This window comes from Podarcis pityusensis, assembly GCF_964106645.2.
Source record: "Podarcis pityusensis genome assembly, chromosome: 10".
In the NCBI taxonomy this organism is placed as follows: Eukaryota; Metazoa; Chordata; class Lepidosauria; order Squamata; family Lacertidae; genus Podarcis; species Podarcis pityusensis.
Genome location: NC_138035.1, coordinates 28,717,617 through 28,735,663, shown reverse-complemented (window position 1 = coordinate 28,735,663; position 18,047 = coordinate 28,717,617). Strand labels below are relative to the sequence as shown.

At 45.8% G+C, this 18,047-nt stretch overlaps 1 protein-coding gene across 3 annotated transcripts; it reads left to right on the top strand.

Annotated features, from left to right (window-relative positions):
* Positions 1-1,182: 1,182 nt before the first annotated feature.
* Positions 1,183-14,694, top strand: TXN2 (thioredoxin 2). 3 transcript variants are annotated; one of them, XM_080971836.1, is made up of 4 exons: positions 1,183-1,327; positions 4,206-4,486; positions 6,759-6,882; positions 13,960-14,694. In XM_080971836.1, the coding sequence occupies exons 2-4, from the start codon at positions 4,206-4,208 to the stop codon at positions 14,074-14,076; spliced, it is 522 nt and encodes a 173-aa protein (XP_080827962.1). In that variant the 5' UTR covers positions 1,183-1,327; the 3' UTR covers positions 14,077-14,694. The 3 variants fall into 3 exon arrangements, with proteins under 3 accessions (XP_080827962.1, XP_080827961.1, XP_080827963.1); XM_080971835.1 differs by lacking the exon at positions 1,183-1,327 and adding an exon at positions 1,368-1,519; XM_080971837.1 differs by lacking the exon at positions 1,183-1,327 and adding an exon at positions 1,382-1,502.
* The last annotated feature ends 3,353 nt before the right edge of the window (positions 14,695-18,047 follow it).

Genomic DNA, 18,047 nt, shown 5'->3' with positions numbered 1-18,047 from the left:
GGGCAGGTAGGGTCTCGGCCTGCATACCAGATGGAGCTGGTAGACAGCTGCCCTGGACACAGAACTGACCTGCGCCTGCATGGGCAGCTGCAAGTCCAAAATGACTCCCAAGCTGCGCACCTGGCCACACAGGGGCACAGTTATCCCATTCAGGACCAGGGAGTCCTCCACACCTGCCCACCCCGTCCCCCATATAACTTGTTTTGAACCTTCTTCACACCTCCAAATAAACAAGGAATCAAGCAAAGACGTCACCATGTTTTTTTTTTTAATGCAGTTTTTAATTGTTTTCTATGGGCAAACTTTGTGTATCAAAAATGGCTACACAGTGAAACACGAGTGTAGGGAGCGCAGCGCAGGTGTCGCTATGTAGTTTTCACAAATCGACCTAAAACTTTGAACTTCATGGATAACTCTTTTCTCTGAAAAAGCCCTGAAAATCCATAAAAGTTCATGGAGAAACACTGTAGCTCGCCTTTAGATCTGAGGATACTTTATGTAGTAATGTAATGGTAGGAAAAAAGTCCTCCGTCCTAGCGTCAGCGTGCACTGCCAGAGAGCAGCAGCACAATACTGGGTTGTATAGGAAGTTTTACTTTCCCACTGAGAATCTGAAACCTTTTGCCAATCTACTGCGAACCACCCCCAAGATCTACAAATAGATTCCGATCAGCCTTCTGCCCTCCCTGCTTTATTCTATTCTAACAATCAAAGCGATCCTCTGATGAAGGGCGGTATAGTAAGTAAGCAAATAAGTAAGCAAACAAACAAACAGACAGACAGACAGACAGAGCGTCTGACAACAAACAAAAATTGCAGCTTAACTGATTTAAGCCAAGATAACGGTGCGCTCTTAGGAGAGCCGGATGGGCGGGGTGTAAATAATAAATTATTATTATTAACCCCGAAATGAACAAGTTGGGAACCCGCCTTTCGTACCACCTCCCTGAGCACATCCTGTGTACTCTGACCTTGGCTCCCCGATGCGAGGAGCGAGGCCACAGCGCTGACGCAGATTCCTGCTTTCGACTGGCGCTTTTTAGCCAATCAAACCCGAGGCTGCGTGAAAATTCCAACTCCCCAGCGTTCGGAGCGGCTGCGTTTTAACCAATAAGCGCGCGGAGGACGCGCTCCTCTGAGGGCCGAACGCGCCCTCCTTAGCCCAACCACGTCCCAGGTTTCTCAACAGCTTCCCTTTCGCCAGCCAATCATCCAGCCAGAATGCATACATTCCTCCCACGGCTGCTCCAATCGGCTGGCAGGAGAGTCCGGCCCGTCTGATTCCACAGTGTGGCGGCCGCGAGACACTGTAAAGAGGGGCTGAAAGGTGAGAAGGTGGAAGGGAGAAGGTCGCGCGGGGGGGGGCGGGGGGGGCGGCGGTGTCGCTGACCCGGCTGCACAGCAGATGGGGGCCTGTGCCTGTTTACTCACGAGTAACACTTTCTCCGCTGGACCGGAGTGGAGAGGGGCTAGTAGAGGAAATGGAGGAGCTCAAGTGAAACGTGAATTACTTATGATGGTTACCATTATTATTATGTTACTTAAACTTATATTATTATCCCGCCTCCACCAAAGAGCCCAGGATGGCAATTAGTTAAGCGGCACTAACAAGCTGGGCTTCATTTCAACCAGTTTGTAGAGCAGACGAGATTGCCTCTGAACACGTGCAGAGTGCGCTTTTCTCACCCTTCCGTAACCGCAGCCTCTGGTTGAGGCCGGCGGAGGAGGTTTCTCAGATCGCGAGTCTTGAGACCATGGGTTAGATTCTGAGCTTCAGTTCTTCCTGTTCTAGAAATCAAAATAAGAAGAGATGTGGAATGGAAGCAGCCTTGCCAGCTCAGTTTCAGAAAAACGCCCGTCTCCTTCCCGATTACCAAATGCACAGGGGTGTAACAAATGGAACTTTTCTCATCACTTTTCTGCCCTGTCAAATTGTTCTTTATTATTTTTTTCCCTTTGGCATATAGGTGCCAAAGTTAAAGGTGGGGGGAGCTGGCAAACTTGGTTAGGAATTAAGCTGACTGGAGGGTAACCAGGGTAGGACAGAAGGTTAGAAATATATATCCAATATATATCCTTCTGTTATATTCCAATGCATTTAGGGCAGTTAAATATCAACTGCATGTCAATAATGAGTTTGACCAAACTGCGGGAGGCAGTGGAAGACAGGAGTGACAGGAGTGCCTGGAGTGCTCTGGTCCATAGGGTCATGAAGAGTCAGACACGACTAAACGACTAAACAACAACAAATGTTTACCTAATACTGGGTTTTAATATTGTATTTGAATAATGCAACATTGCCTGCCTTTACTTAAGAAAATATCTTTTTAATCAGCTGCACTAAATTTTGCAAACTTTAGTGTTTTGAAAGTTAAAATGTTTTATAAAAGGTAGTTTGTTACAGAAAACATCCTTTCTTGCATGTAAATATGTTTTAGGAAAACACATTTTGAAGCAGATGCAATCAAAAATTGTTTCAAGGTAGGTGGGTGGTACTAGGCCAAACCAACCAACCAACTAACCAAAGAGGCAAACCTCATAAAGTGCTAAAGAAAACATATTGTTTGCGAATGCACTCCAGTTGTAAGAAAACTACAACAGTGTTTGTGTTCTGCTTATATTTTGAGGCAGTAAATAAAATAACAATTTTCCCATAGCATCCTTTATGAGTATTTTGGAAGGGACCTCATATGTCATTTAGTCCAGCCTGTTGATTCAAGAAATTTGGTAGCTTAGTGCTGTTGTTTATCTGAGATTGGTGAAAATGCCCTCCTCTTCTGCATACTACTAGCCCCTATGGAAGTGTCTTGCTGCTGTGGGGATAATAATCTTACAGGACTGTTGTGAAGCTTGCTGAAGTAATGAGTAATAGAATTATAGAGCTGGAAGGGACCGTGAGGATCATCTAGCCCCCTGGTATGTAGGAATCTTTCCCCCAATGTGGGGCTCAAACCCACAACCTTGAGATTAAGAGTCTTATGCTATACTGACTGAGCTTTCCCAGAATACATGTCAAGTGTTTTGAACACTCAGTTGGTGCATATAAGTGTTAGTGTTAGTTGAACAGCCGGATTGTCGTTGTCAGGTAATGAATTTTAAGCATAACCAAAAAATGAAGTTGGGCAGGTTGCTTTCTACCTATCACACAATCGGTTGCGCCTCACAGGTTGTTAGGATCAGAATGGTAAAGCATTTTCCCACACTGAGAAACCCAGCCGAAATCACAGTGGTAATAGTGTGCTACAGAAAGGAAGATGTTGATGTCCCAATATGATAACTGGGCCCACCATGGCCATCAGAGGACATTTCTTGCAAATAAGAACTATTCAGTAAAAAGACTGGTATCCACCAGCTTGGACTAGGCTAGAATTACAGGACTGGAGTAGGCAGGAGCAACCAAAAAGGAAGGTTTAAAAGTGTGATTTGACTGTGGAGCATCAGTGATGGCTGGTACACACTGGGACTGGTAGAAGGGAGCCCAGAGCCAATGACAGGGAGAGCCAACTACTTTTTGGCCCAGTCCTCCTACCTGCTGCATTCTACAAGGACTCAGACCCAGGAGGAGGAAGGTGACAGGCAGTACCACCCCCTGGACTGGTTGTAAGCAAGAAGAAAGTTGGCTGAGGGCATACTGAGATTTGCTCTAATGGACCAGCCTGCACTGGGAGGAGCTACCCCCTGGTTTGAATGACTGCATATTTGTCCAGAGAGTTAAAGGGTGATCTTTTCTTTCATTCACTATAATTCCAGTATGCCCTTCATGCTGACATGTGATCTGACAGTGCTTAAGTGAGACTGAGCTGCAGGGTAAAGATAGTAGATAAGATTGTAACCCAAAAGGTAGTTTAGGTTAAATGGTGAGCCTGCAGGTAGGGCCTGCCCTTCTTACTCTTCATTAGCCCAACACTTTGATGTGTGTGCTGTATGTGCAGTAAATATGATTGGTGTATCTGAAATTCTGGAGGGCATGGATAAGGTAAAAGCTTGGGAACCTAGGAAGCAGGAGTATGGGCAACAGTGGAGTCTAGATAGGGGCATGAATGGGGATCCTTGAAACTGACTGGAAAGGGAAGGAAACAGCGAAATAACAGCTAGGTCTGCCATGGTCTTGGTGGTGGGAATACACCAGCAGAGTTCAGGAAGCTGCAAGTGCCCCCACTGTTGACTTTCCCCCAACTGTGTTGCTTTTGTTTTTCATTTTGCAGATGGCCCAAAAGCTCCTCCTCAGGCCATTCCTCTCCATCCCTGCCAAGCATCTCTCTGCGCCACTCCGCTCCCAGCCACCTTTGCTTCTCTGCCGGGTTTCGGCTGCGCCCTGCAATCTCACCTGGCGCCTGCCCGTCCCCTTCACTACTGTGCCTGCAACTACTAGGACATTTTCCACTACTTTGGTCTTCAGGCACACCTTTAACATCCAGGATGGGGATGACTTCCAAGACAGAGTTCTGAAGAGTGAGAAGCCAGTGGTGATTGATTTCCACGCCCAGTGAGTGCAGAGGGTTTTGTTTCTCCTTGACTTAAAGTTGTCTGCATCAGTTCCTGCCTGATCACTAGTTCATGTGTGTATTAGACCACAATGTGCACAAATGCACACCTTGGATAAATGGTGTGGATGGTCCAGTCCTCTGAGTCCCCTTCTAGCTATGAAGTGCTTGTAGGGTGATAGTGACATGCAACATGTCCACTAATAGTAATTTGGCATCTTCCCTGTTCTGTTACTTGAATTATGTTAATTACATGCAACCAAAATATGCAGCTGCTGGGTTGCATCTCCCTCTTCATTTGTTACAAGTCAATAGCAAAAGCTGAAAGGTTTTTATTTTATGCTTTTATTGTGTAGGTGGTGGCTGTTTGCAATATAGCTAGAGCTATTCCATAGCAATAAAGAGAGACTGCAAACATCTTTGTAGCTACATGACCTTTCAGATCAAAACAGTCTTAAAAATTAACTTGGTTGAACTGTGTCAAGAGTCTGCCTGCAGCTCTCAAATGCTATTGGAGTTTTTGTTTTGCTAGACACTTTCCATGTCAGATCTGGGGGGAGAGGAAGGAGACGAGAACCACTGTGGGGGTGGCTGCTTAGCGACCACGGAAGCAGTGGGAGCTAGCTGACTTCCTCAGTACCTTCATTCCAAATATGCCAGCTCAAAAGCAGTTAGTCCCAGACAGCCCTGAAGGGACGAAGGTAGGTGTGGCATGGAATAGCTTGGTCCAGGTGTCATTGCATCAAGGATTAGGAGGGGGGTTTTTCTCCCTCCCCCCCCCCAATCCCATGCTCTTCTTTTTGAAAGGGCAAAATATTGTTTTTATTTTTGTATTGATTTCAACAAAATCAAGCAAAACAATGCATGCTTACATTTTTTAATAACCCAAATGGCGCAAAGGCATCCATTCACTATCGTACTTCTGACTCAGTACAAAATTTGTCGAGGTATGTTTTGCAAGGGACCTTGATACATGAAGTCTCCTCTGCTCAGGTGCAAAACTGGTGTAGGAAAAAACAGCACCTGTGAAAACTGTCCTGTATGGCGATAACTCACAGGTCTATTAAGCCCAAGGTACAGTGCTTGAGAACTAGCTGTGGGATCCTAAATGAGTGTACTCTGGACCAAACAGATAGTTGTTGTGTGATCCTCATATGTAGTGGTATATCTGGGGCTTTTTTACGGCTCTGGCTTCTGTATGCATAAGGAAAGGGTTCCAAGATGTTTTCCAAACACCTCTGTGTGAGAGCCTGGGTTCAGTTAGGTGATGAGCTACAATTTTTATGTGCTCCCGTTCTTAGGAAACAGCCTAGTGTTAAATCAATCTTCCCTGAGCATGTGATAGGCTATAGTTTGACACATTACAGCAGCCTCCCCCAACCTGGGGACCGGCAAATATTACTGGACTACATCTCCCATCATCCACAACCAGCGCAGCCAAGGTCAGGGCTGATGGGGCTTGTAGTTCAAAACATCTGGAGGGCACCAGGTTACAGAAAGCTGCATTGTGGAGCTCATGCCTTAATCAGAATGATCACATGGCAACTTCAGTGTGCAAACTCACTCTTGTTTAACCCTTAGGGCTCTCTCTGGCAGATGTTAGACCACTTTGTAAAGGGAATATAAGACCACCTGTATTGGCTAGAATGTATACAGTGGTACCTCTGGTTATGAACTTAATTAGTTCCGGAGGTCCGTTCTTAACCTGAAACCATTCTTAACCTGAGGTACCACTTTAGCTAATGGGGCCTTCCACTGCTGCTGCGCCGCTGGTGCACAATTTCTGTTCTCATCCTAAGGTAAAGTTCTTAACCCAAAGTACTAGTTCCGGGTTAGCAGAGTCTGCAACCCAAAGTGTTTGTAACCCAAGGTACCACTGTAATGGGTTTTTAAAGGGCTCAGTGAAAATGGGGTTCTCCTGCTTTCTGTCCCACATTCACCCTATGGCACAAAACAGCATGAAAGTGGCTCAAACGTACCTTTGAGTGTCCCTTGCAGGAAAACACCCCAAGCTGTCTGTAAAGTGCTCCTTGTAGCTCGGGGCTTTGAATTATTAAAACTGCTGTAAACCTGCCCAGCACATGCATGCTGTTCTTTAATCAATATCAGGCTTGATATTTAAAGTTAAGAGGGTTTCTCCTGCAGCTATTAAAGGCAAGCTCACCCCAGAAAATAGGGGAGGAGTTCAGAGTGTTTTGAAAAGCTTCACCACCTTTTTCCTGCTGCCTTTGCTTTTCCCTCACTGAACTCTTAATTTCTTTTCTCTCCTTGGAGGTGGTGCGGTCCCTGCAAGATCTTGGGCCCCAGGCTAGAAAAGATCGTGGCCAAACAGAAGGGGAAGGTGTTGATGGCAAAAGTAGACATTGACGACCACACAGACTTAGCCATTGAATACGAGGTAAGTGCTCATAAACCTCCTAAGAAATATACAGAATATGAGTTGCATAGAACAACTTGGTTTGCTCTTCATTTGTTCTGATTAGGAACCTAGGAGGAGCTGCCTTTTCTAACCTGGGGTCCTCTAGATGCTTTGGACTACAACTCCTATCAGCCCCAGCCAGCACAGTTGTCCAAAACATCTGGAGAGCTCCAGGCTGGGAAAGGATGCTCAATGGGACTCATGGTCTTGACTGAGATAAACCAGAGAGTGGTGACAGAAGATGGATTTATTCAATAAATTAATAGGGGAGCTGTGGCAGAAGAGAGATGAAGGTCCGGTGGTGCAAGAAGCCTTTGTTTGTGGGGAGAGAATCCCTGGGTGATGATAGAAGAGACCCTGGAGCAGCCAACTCAAGTCTTGATGGTCACTGTGTGGGAAGAGTAGTTGCATTATGGAGGATGCCAAGAGGCAGGCAGGCATCAGATGGCTTAGAACCAGGCTAGCCCCCTGGACATTGGACTCCAACTCCCAACAGCCCCAGGAAGCATGGCCAGTGATTGGGATGATGGGAGTTGGAGTCTTAATAACATCTGGAAGGCAGCACATCAGCTACCCCTGGCTTTAGAAGGTGGCAGGACTACAGAGAGTCAAGAACAGCATTTGTAACCAAGATGATCATAAGCAGATATGCTCATTCCCTGCAAAAGAAAGCCATATTTCCAAGACCCATTTCCAGATAACAGTAAGCCTAGAATTTATTTCTTCATACAAGCTGGGATAGCTTAATCCGCAGAGCATGAGACTCTTAATCTCAGGGTTGTGGGTTTGCTTGTTGAGCAAAAGATTTCTTCCTTGTAGGGGGTTGCACCATTGTGGAGGGTAGAAGACCCTTGTAGTCCCTTCCAACTCTACAACTCTGTTATTCTTAACTCCCCCTTTTTTTTTTAGTTGGTTTGTTCTTTTTTTACAGAATCCTTTCTGTATCAGCTACCAGATTCAATATGCAGAGCTTTACAGAAGGCTGGTCCTTTCCTCTGATGCTTAGGACACAAGAAGAGTTTTGTCTGATACTTAAATTGAGAAGGGTAGAGGGGCAGTGGAAATTGGTGGTGGAAACTTTAAAAACAAGAAAAGCTATGCTTGGCCCTCCCTCTACATTCTCACTTAAAGGCAAAACCATAGCTTAGTGAAAGAGCGTATGCTTTTCAGGAATAAAGCCCCATATTGTATCTCTGATTAAAAGCGTTCCAGTTAATAGGCGCTGAGGCACCTAAGATCCTGGAAAGCTACTACTAGCTGAAGTAAGCAATGCTGGGCTAGAAGTCCAGCAACCTGGTGCTTTGTATAAGACGTCTTCATGTGGCAAAATGATTTTTGCTTCTTTTTAGTTTGTGGCCTTAAGATCCTAAACAATTTTCTACTTTGCTAGACTTTTTGAGTCCTGCAGATTCCATGCAAATGGGCAGTAAATTTCCCGCTCCTATCAGTCTTCCCTCCCTCGCTCTTGTTTACAAGACAGCGGCCCACCATCTCAGCCTGGAAATTTCACAACAACTTTTCTGCTGCGGCAGATTCTTTGGAAGGGAGAGGGAGGGAGGGACCCCCTCTGTGAGCCTTGGAATGCCTGTACATTCCTTCGCGCAGGCCCTGACCTGCCCTGGGCTCCGGAGCTGTCCCAATGGAGCATCCATCCATGAAGTATTTTCCTGCTGCGAAAAAATTTCACAGGGATTCTTCCCAGAAGGGATTCAGCTCTGACCAGAGCTTCCTTCTCCTGATTCCCAAATAGGGAAGGCATTTGGACACCCTGGGTCAAAGTCCTGGTGCTGCTGCTGCATCTTCTTCTTCAACGCTTCCTGGTGAAATGGCTAGGCATCTCCAACTGACCTAGTTTATTGCCTGGGACAAATTCCTCATTTGTTAAACGGATGGGCCGGCCCTGCCCATGTCTCTTCCTCTTGCTTAGTTGGTCCTTTCTCCCTCTTTCAGGCCAGGGGCCCCTCCTTGCTATGCAACTTCTCCCAGAGAGGCAGGAAGAGGGGCCTGTCTCAGCCTGCCGCCACCTTGCCTTGAACTCTTTCAGTTTCCCCACCGCCTCTTAACTTTGGCTTGCTGCCACTATCCCTTGTTATGTTCCAGTTGAGTCAATAGTGTTCCAGTGGTGACCCTTCTCTTCACACAGCCGCTGGGTGATTTACAGATGGTGCTGTGAGTGGAATGAACAAAGAGAACTTCTGGTCTCCTTTGCCCAGAGTCCTGATGTCCCACCTCAACAACGTGACCTGTAACCAATCATTATTTTATATGCTGCCTTTCAGGTGGACCCAACGAAAGCTGTTTGAATAAACCTATTACGGCAAGAAGCACTGATTATAGAATTAAAACCTACAAGGCAGCTATTTGGCACAAAGAAGCTATTTCTGTTTCTTCTCGTCTTCCCTCAAGGAATTATGCTCCTTCAGAAGCCCCTCTAGTGGCATTTGGGGGAAGAAGTGGAACAAATCCACCCCTCATGGGGTATGGGGTTAGCTGGAAAGTGGGTCAGCTGCTGCTCGTTTAAAGACATTGCCTAAAATTCTTAAAATAGCAAACACAAGCCATGAATCAAAAATCATAGGAAAATAGGAAGCTGCCTTATATCAAGTTAGACTTTTGTGAAGATTGTCTACTAAACTGGCTGGCAGTAACTCACTCAGATTTCAGGCAGAGGACATTCCCAGCCCTACCTTGAAATCTGGGCATCAAACTTTTGTAGGTTTGAACTTTTCTCTCTCTCTCTCTTTCGCGCGCGCGCTCTCTCTCTCTCTCACACACACATCTTGCACTGTCAAGCATATAATTATAAAGGTCATACATAATACTCAAAACCTCCTGCCTAATATCTTCTTATGACCTTCATTCAGTTTCAAACCCTAATCACAGCTTTCTAAGGAGTCTTTGCCAGTTTTCAAAGAATGGAGGGCCTTAGCTGCTTGTCCTTTACTTAGCGTATATTTTTCACATGTCAGGAATTAAATTCCGATTTTGAGTCTGTCTTGGTATGGATGGGGAACGATTAAATGTTCCACACCCTATTGATTTATGCCTAGCATAGAAAAAGCCCTTGTAGTGTTAAACTGTGGATGGGAAGAGTGACTCAGCAGTTAACATTCTTTGCATTCTACCCAGGAGACCTTGCTCTGCCCCAGACTTCCTGTGTAACTTAGGGCAAGCCATTTTTATATACAGCTTGCTCTCTGATTTGTGGCTGCAATTTGGGCATGGGGAGAATAAGGTACTGGATCCTCACTCTATAAAGTGCTTTTATTGCTTATTTGCATCCCACATGTCCCCACAAGTAAAGCATCTGGCTCTTTCTAAAAATGAAGAAAAGAGGAGCTTTCTGGGAGTGTTTTGAGGGCCCATGAATTTTTATAGTTGTCCCCTAGAGGGCACTAAAGAACATCAATTAACCATAATCTATAATCTGTTGCATGTTGAGCCTTCATTAGGTTTTTCTTTTAAAACACACACACACACATCCTGGAGTAACCATAGGATGTGGCACTCTTAAGGAGCTGCTGTGCATTGGCCAGCAGAGGGGAAAGGGTGGGGCCCAGCTGAAACAGGCCTCCTGAGTCCAGAGTGTTGGTGGAAAAGAGAAGCCAGATCTCCCAGGGCTTTCCATTGGGGAAGCTTTGCGTGTGGCAAATTGCTGATGGCTGCAAGACGCAGCGCAGCTGGGAGCATGTTTGATGAGAAAGCACATTCCAGGGATGGACAGCAGGCAAGATAAGGATAGGACACGACCCAGTGGCTGAGCTGTCTGCAGATAAGGGCGCCAGAGGGGAGCTGTGGAATGTGTCAGCCCCTTCTGAAATATTTACAAATTCCTCTCTTGTCAGTCTCTGGACACTTTAATGGGCTTGCTCACATGTGGGGAGGGGATAGCCTGTGGTTTTAAAGCACTGGGCCCTGCAGTACTCAGCTAGCAAGCCCCTGCAGATCCTCTTCCTGTTGTTGCCTGATCCCTGGCTGTCCTCTCAATCCTTAGTCAAAATTGGGCAGTAAGAAGCTGATAGATCAATAAGGCAACTTGCAGGAGGGGGAGGGGTGTAGCATGACTCCAGAAACATGAGCTACATTCACACCATACATTTAGAGAGCTACAATACCACTTTAAACAGTCCCTGCTTCCCCCATAGAATTCTGGGAGCTGTAGTTTGCTAAGAGTTCTGAGAGTTGTTAAGAGACCCTGTATTCCTCTTACGGAGCTACAATTCCTAAAGTGGATTAACAGTCAAGCCCTCTTCCCAGGGAACTCTGGGAGAAGAATAGGAGACCTCCTATAACCTCTCAGCACCTTTAACAAATAGCAGCTCCCATAATTATTTGCGGGGAAGCCATGACTGTTAAAAGGAGTATCATGGTGCTTTAAATGTATGGTACAAATGTGGCCTTCTGGTGTTCTGCTTCACCACTCTTAAAATAAATATACTGGTGGCTGGGCTATGTGTATTCAGTAGTTGTGCTCTACCCTTTAAGAAGTTAGAAGGTCTCAGTCTGTGTTTAAAGCAGAGGTTGGATATCCCCCCCACACCAGATGTTGAACTGCAGCTCCCATCATCGTTCCTGGCCATTGACCATGCTGCCTGGGACTGTAGGAGAGTCCCACAAGATCTGGTGGGCCATGGATTCCCCCAGCCCTGATATAAAGCATGTTAGTTACTTTGGATGCAAATTCAGGTTTGAAACCGCGTAGCGAATCTCTGGCCAACCCTTTGAAGGCAGAGGGGTGGGATTCCAGAGGACAGAGCTTCAGTGCCCTCCTTGTGACAGGCAGAAATGATTGTACAAAATAAGCAAATGTAGAGCCTCCTGTATCTAAAGCACACACACACACACACACACACATCCTGGATGCTGTAAGTCTGTCATATTCACTCTTCGACCACTTTGACACCGCAAAGAGGGCACATCCATTTTTCTCTCCGCTTCTGTTTGGGCACAGTTAAAACCACATTTAGGGATAAGAAGTCAGGCAATGACATCTGCAGAACTGGAGTATTGCTGTATGTGAACTTGATGTCAGTTGCAAGCTAGAAATAGATGATCAGGAGCCAAGGAGGAGCTGCTTAAAAGCTTCCTGTCTGGAAAGCTATAACCATAAACCCTCCAGCAGTACTATAAGTTCTGTGTAGCTATAAACCTGTGCAACTAGGCAGGGAGTGGGGGGAAGTAACACTTTCTTACCACATGGTCAGAGGTGACAGTCAGGGAACAAGATGGAGACAGATTGAAACTGCAGAGTTTTGAAAAACTAAAAAACAAAGTGCGAGACTGGCTTCATTATTATCAGATAATGGAGGCATACAATTTGGATAAGAAAATTGGCTTCCAGGTGGAAAAATCAAAATTAGAAACAGAATTGTTAGAACCCAAAACTAAAATTTTGTCAAAGATGTATAACTTGCTGTTGAAATGGAACACTCAGGATGAAACGGTGAAATCGGCTATGATTAAATGGGCACAAGACGTTGGACATAATATTATGTTTGCTGACTGGGAACAGTTGTGGACCACAGGTATGAAATTTACGGCATGTAATGCCTTAAGAGAAAATATTATGAAAATGATATACAGGTGGTACATAACCCCAGTCAAGCTTGCAAAAATCTACCATTTGCCTGATAATAAATGTTGGAAATGTAAAGAAACTGAAGGTACATTCTTTCACCTTTGGTGGACGTGCCCAAAGATTAAGGCTTTCTGGGAGATGATATATAATGAACTAAAAAAGGTATTTAAATATATCTTCTTGAAGAAACCAGAAGCCTTTCTCCTGGGCATAGTCGGTCAATCGGTGTTAAAAAAGGACAGAACTTTCTTTATGTATGCTACAACAGCAGCAAGAATACTCATTGCAAAGTATTGGAAGACACAAGATCTACCCACACTGGAGGAATGGCAGATGAAAATGATGGACTACATGGAATTGGCGGAAATGACTGGCAGAATCCGTGACCAGGGAGAAGAGTTGGTGGAAGAAGATTGGAAGAAATTTAAAGACTATTTACAGAAATATTGCAAAATTAATGAATGTTAGAATGATGTTGGATTGAAGTTAAGGGGTTTCTAGCTGTACAGGCCAAAAGAATATGGAAAAATTGGTTTTTAATATGTAAAATGTAAAATTTAAAGTTATATTATATCAAGATTAAAGATTAGGATTAAAAAGGAGGGAAAGGAATTGTTGGATTAACATATTTAATTAGAATACAAAAGAGGGAGGTAAGAGGAGGTCCGGGAAACAAGTAAATGTAAAAGAAGTGAGGAAAAGATGAAATTGTTTTTAATTGGTTTTTTTTTGTTTTTTTACTTTGTATTTTTTCTTTTCATTGTTAATTTTTTCTTTACTAATGTGGTTTTCTTTCTGTGAAACTTTAATAAATATTATTTTTTTAAAAAAACAAACAGAGGTGACAGTCAGATGCCATGCCTCTGCACAGCTACACAAACTGCATGGTGAGCTTTTAAGCAGCCGCAGAGTGCATCCTGGTCAGCTCTTCCTCTACCAGAGAGCCTGCTTTTCAGAAAACTGGCAGTGCAGCTTCACACTGGGGCAGTCTCCTCCTTCCCTCTAGTCCAGGAATGGGGAAAACTGTGGCCCTCCAGATATTGTTGGACTACAACTCCCATCTTCCCCTGACCTTTGCCTCAGACCATGCTTGCTGGGCCTGATGGGAGCTGTAGTCCAGTCATATTTGGAGGGCTATAGGTTAGCCATCCCTGCCTTACTCTGTTTTCCAAGAAGGAAAGTGCATTTGTTATCATGAAGAGTACCAGCAGAAACTTCCTTTCTGCCAAATGCAAACTCCATGCTGGAGCTGTACGCCTTTGACAGTCATCTTTCTAAAACTAAAACAACCCCACCCCACCCCAAATCTAAGTGATCCTGTTCAGATTCTTAGGAGCTCTCCAATATGAGGAAACATTAATCATTCACCTTTTTTACAGTGTCCTACCTTTGTTTCAGTGTTTGCTTTGACTTCTAAAATGATGTTCACAGGTCAGTGGAGCACAGCTATTATTCTATCTTTCCTTCTTTGTTCCTAGGTTTCAGCAGTGCCCACAGTCCTGGCTATGAAGAACGGCGATGTGGTGGATAAGTTTGTAGGGATAAAAGATGAGGATCAGCTGGAAGCCTTCCTCAAGAAACTTATGGGACCTTGAACAACCCAGGCCAAGTGTGTGAATATGCCCCAGGACTCTTTCCCCTTTTTGTTTTTAAGCCTAGTTCCTTGGGAGGAGATGAGGGACAGCGGAACTGCCTTGGAGCAGTTGGGCTAGTGTCCGGTTTTGGGAGGGAACAGGCTGCACCATTCTAGCTCAGCCTTCTCCTTAGGAGGTGGGGACAAACTGCCATGGTTCTGAGCTTGATGGGAAGGTTGGTTACTCCGTGGGAGAAGAGGAATAGAGCCTGCTGCCTGTCTGCAAATAGCCGTGGCAAGAAATGGAAGACTCCCAGCAAAGACAGGGGAGAAGCTTCCTTCATCCTGCTCCAGTCCAGATCCTGTACAATTAGTAGCTGCTGCCTGTGAGAGATGGTGGCAGACTTCCTTAGAAAAACCAGTTCCCCTGCTACATCTCTCCAGTCTGTGTCCTTTCCCACCCTCTCTGTCCAGGGGTACTTTTTAATCATGCGGCTCTCTTTGGCCACTGCTGCAACACACACCCCTCCCTGTGCGCTGCTGTTTATAAACCAAATGAAGAGAAACATTGTTTGGAATCTTCTTCCCCCCCCCCCTTTTTTTTTTTGGTAGATCTGTAATAAAGACAGCTTTAGTAATTGCTCCGTTCCCGTTTTTGTAGATAATTCTTCATGAGCTGAGAGAGAAGGTTCTTCCCTTCTGCAGGAAAGCTGAAGCCCTTCCACTTGGCTTGGGCGGTTGTGGGTTTGAGCAGGGGAGTGTTGGCAAGGAAGGTCTTGGGATCACTCGTCTTTCATCAAACTAGAAGATACTTAGGCAGCCTGTTGCAGTGATGCCAGTCTTCATGATAAAAGTAGGGCAGGGATGGGGAGTCCCAACAGCCTGAACCAGCTTGGCCAGGAATCAGTGATGATGGGAGTTTGTTATCCAGCAAGATGAAGCAAGCTGGTTTTCCCTTGCTCCAGAAGGTAGGACTTGAACCAGTGGCTTCAAGTTACAAGAAAAGAGATTCTGACTAAATGCCAGGAAGAACTTACGGACAGTAAAAGCTGTTTGACAGTGGAATGATCTCCCTCGGGAGGTGGTGAACTCTCCTTTCTTGGTGGTTTTTAAGCAGAGGTTGGATGGCCATCTGTCATGGATGCTGTAGTTGAGATTCCTTCATTGCAGGGGGTTGGACTAGATGACCCTTGGGGTCCCTTCCAGCTCTACGATTCTGTGAACATCTTGACGTCCACATATTCCCCACCACTACTTTAATGACATTTTCCCATCTGTTCTTGAGATGGCCCATTCCACCATCATGAACAGAGGCCAGCCCTGAAGTTTTTCAGTGATGAACATGAAATGCTTTCTTTGTAAATCATCTTTGAAATCTTCAGTGAGGGGGTGGTGCATTGGCAAACAATATAACCACAGCTGGGAACATGGATGCCAAATTCATAGAAAATAAAAACACTGGTGACTATTTTCTAAGGACCAAGCAGTCTCTGTTTCTGTTGAGTATGGCCCTAGAGGTTAAACAGTCAAATTGTGGGAGCTGGCAGTAGTTGGGATTTCTCAGCGCCTTGGGCTGCTACATACTTCCTGTTAAACAGGGATGCTAATCCTTGCCAGAGGCAGAGAGCGTGATGGATAGGAATACTTCTTCCTTAAAACATGCAAATGGCTGATATGGGAGAGATAGGATGCTGAGCTAGCTACTTGTCAATATGTCCCAGAGAAAGCTATTAAATTTCTTTTTGCTGCGTAGCAAAAATTATTTTGTTCACTGGTGGACCACTGCACCAGTTGGGCCTCCAAGACATGGTTTATAGAATGCCAAACCTGTATTGAAAACACCTGCAAACATGGGAAGGGCTGAGCTTTTAGATCTAGCCACCCATTGCTATTAGGGCTTCTTGGAACTCAATCTGACGTAACACCCTGCTGCTGCTGAGCAAAGGTTTCAAAAGAAGCACAGCTAAAAGAAGCCAGAGTCTGGTTTTCCTTTTTGCCTTATGGTTCTACCCTCAGCTATTTGAAAAGGAATCATATTTCAAGCCATAACCTTATTGGAGGAAATGTTACACAGCAGAGTGAATAATTCATACCTTTAGGCTGGAACTACTCTAACCTTTAGATCATAGTGGCTGTTTTTTAAAATTTTGTTTTCACCCGTGATTTAATGTAAATCCTCCCAGCTTCTCCCCTTCTGCTCTTCCCTTAGAAGTGTCTTGTTTTCAACCACACGGGTGGCTGCCTGCTTCCTTCATGTGGCCAGCCTCTTCACCTGCCACACCCATCCTTTTTCTCTTTGGATGAGGAAGTAGCTTTGACCCTGAAAAACCAAATATGAAAGGCTCGTTACCACTCACTGCTATCTTCATAGATGCTTCTGTTGCAGACACATGTAGATTTTTTATGAAGCTGATATTTTTTTGTCCTTGGTTTTTGCACATAACGCTTTCTTGGCTCTTAGCATGCTCCTCTTCTCTCTATGTACAGAGTCAAGATCTGAAGGGGTTTGTTGGAGAGGAGGGAGTTTTGCCCACTTCCTTACAGCACAAGGCAATCACAAAGGGTTTAAAGGAGTTCTCTTTCTTTGAGACAGCCCTAAATGCCCAGGCAGCAGTGTTCCTGCCAGCGTCCTCAAGGAGGCTGCCCAGCCAGATTCAGGAAATGGTGCCAGGAAGAGGGAGGAGGCTGGACTCTTAATTTTGTCCTTGACTGTTGCTACAGAGGTTTTGCTATGGGGATCAAATTTTGTAGATGAAACTTCAAACAAAATGTTAGGTATTTGTTATTAAGGATTCTTGGGAATGGTTTGAAAGGGCATGGGCCTGTATCAAGAACAGTGCTAAATAACTGTCCTGTCAGCATGAGGAATTACACTTGTGCAAATCAGCTCCCCCCACCCTCCTTCCCTTTGCTTGCCTCGTAAATCTGTTCTGGGGGATCTCCCAACCCTGTGGAGCAGATTTGCGGAGGGGGCTAGACAGATATCTAAAGGGCTGTCGCATGGAATATGGAGCAAGCTTGTTTCCCCCTGCTCTGGAGGGTAGGACTTGAACCAATGGAATCAAATTACAAGAAAGGAGATTCCCACTAAACGTCAGGAAGAACTTTCTGACAACAAGAGCTGCTTCATAGTGGAAGGAACTCCCACACTCGGTGGTGGACTCTCCTTCCTTGGAGATTTCTAAGCAGAGGGTGGGTGGCCATCTGTCATGGATACTTCAGTTGAGATTACTGCATTGCAGGGGTTTGGACTAGATGACCCTTGGGGTCCCTTCCAACTCTACAATTTGATGAGTCTATGTGCAGGGGGAGGAGAAACGTCCCATTGCACAAGTGTAAATCCTTGTGCAGATGGGACAATTACCGTATTTTTCGCCCTACAGGATGCACTTTTTCCCCTCCAAAGATGGAGGGGAAATCTGTGTGCGTCCTATGGGGCGAATACAGGCTTTCGCTGAAGCTTGGAGAGCGAGAGGGGTCGGTGCGCACCGACCCCTCTCGCTCTCCAGGCTTCAGGAAGCTATCAGCAAGCCTGGGGAGCCTGCAGGAGTTCCCGCAGGGCTCCCTAGGCTGCGGATAGCAGCCTGCCGCCCGAGGCACCCTGAAGCAGAGCGCCCCTCGCGCCGGGCAGACATCCGCAGCGTGTGCAGCCCTGCAGGAGTTCCCGCAGGGCTCCCCACGCTGCGGATAGCAGCCTGCTGCGCGAGGCGCCCTGAAGCAGAGCGCCCCTAGTGCCGGGCAGACATCGGCCAGCCCCACAAGCTCAGGGGACAGCGGGGAGGCGCAGCACCGCCATCCCGCTGTTCCCTACCTGGTTTGGAGGCTGGCGCTGGGGAGAAGCGCGCTTCTCCCCAGCACCAGCCCCACAAGCTCGGGGGACAGCGGGGAGGCGGAGCGCTGCCATACCCTTGTTCCCTGAACTGGTTTGGTTTCCCCGACCTGGTTTTGGGGGGGAAATAAAGGGGGGGGAATTTCCTTTAGTTCCCCCCAAAA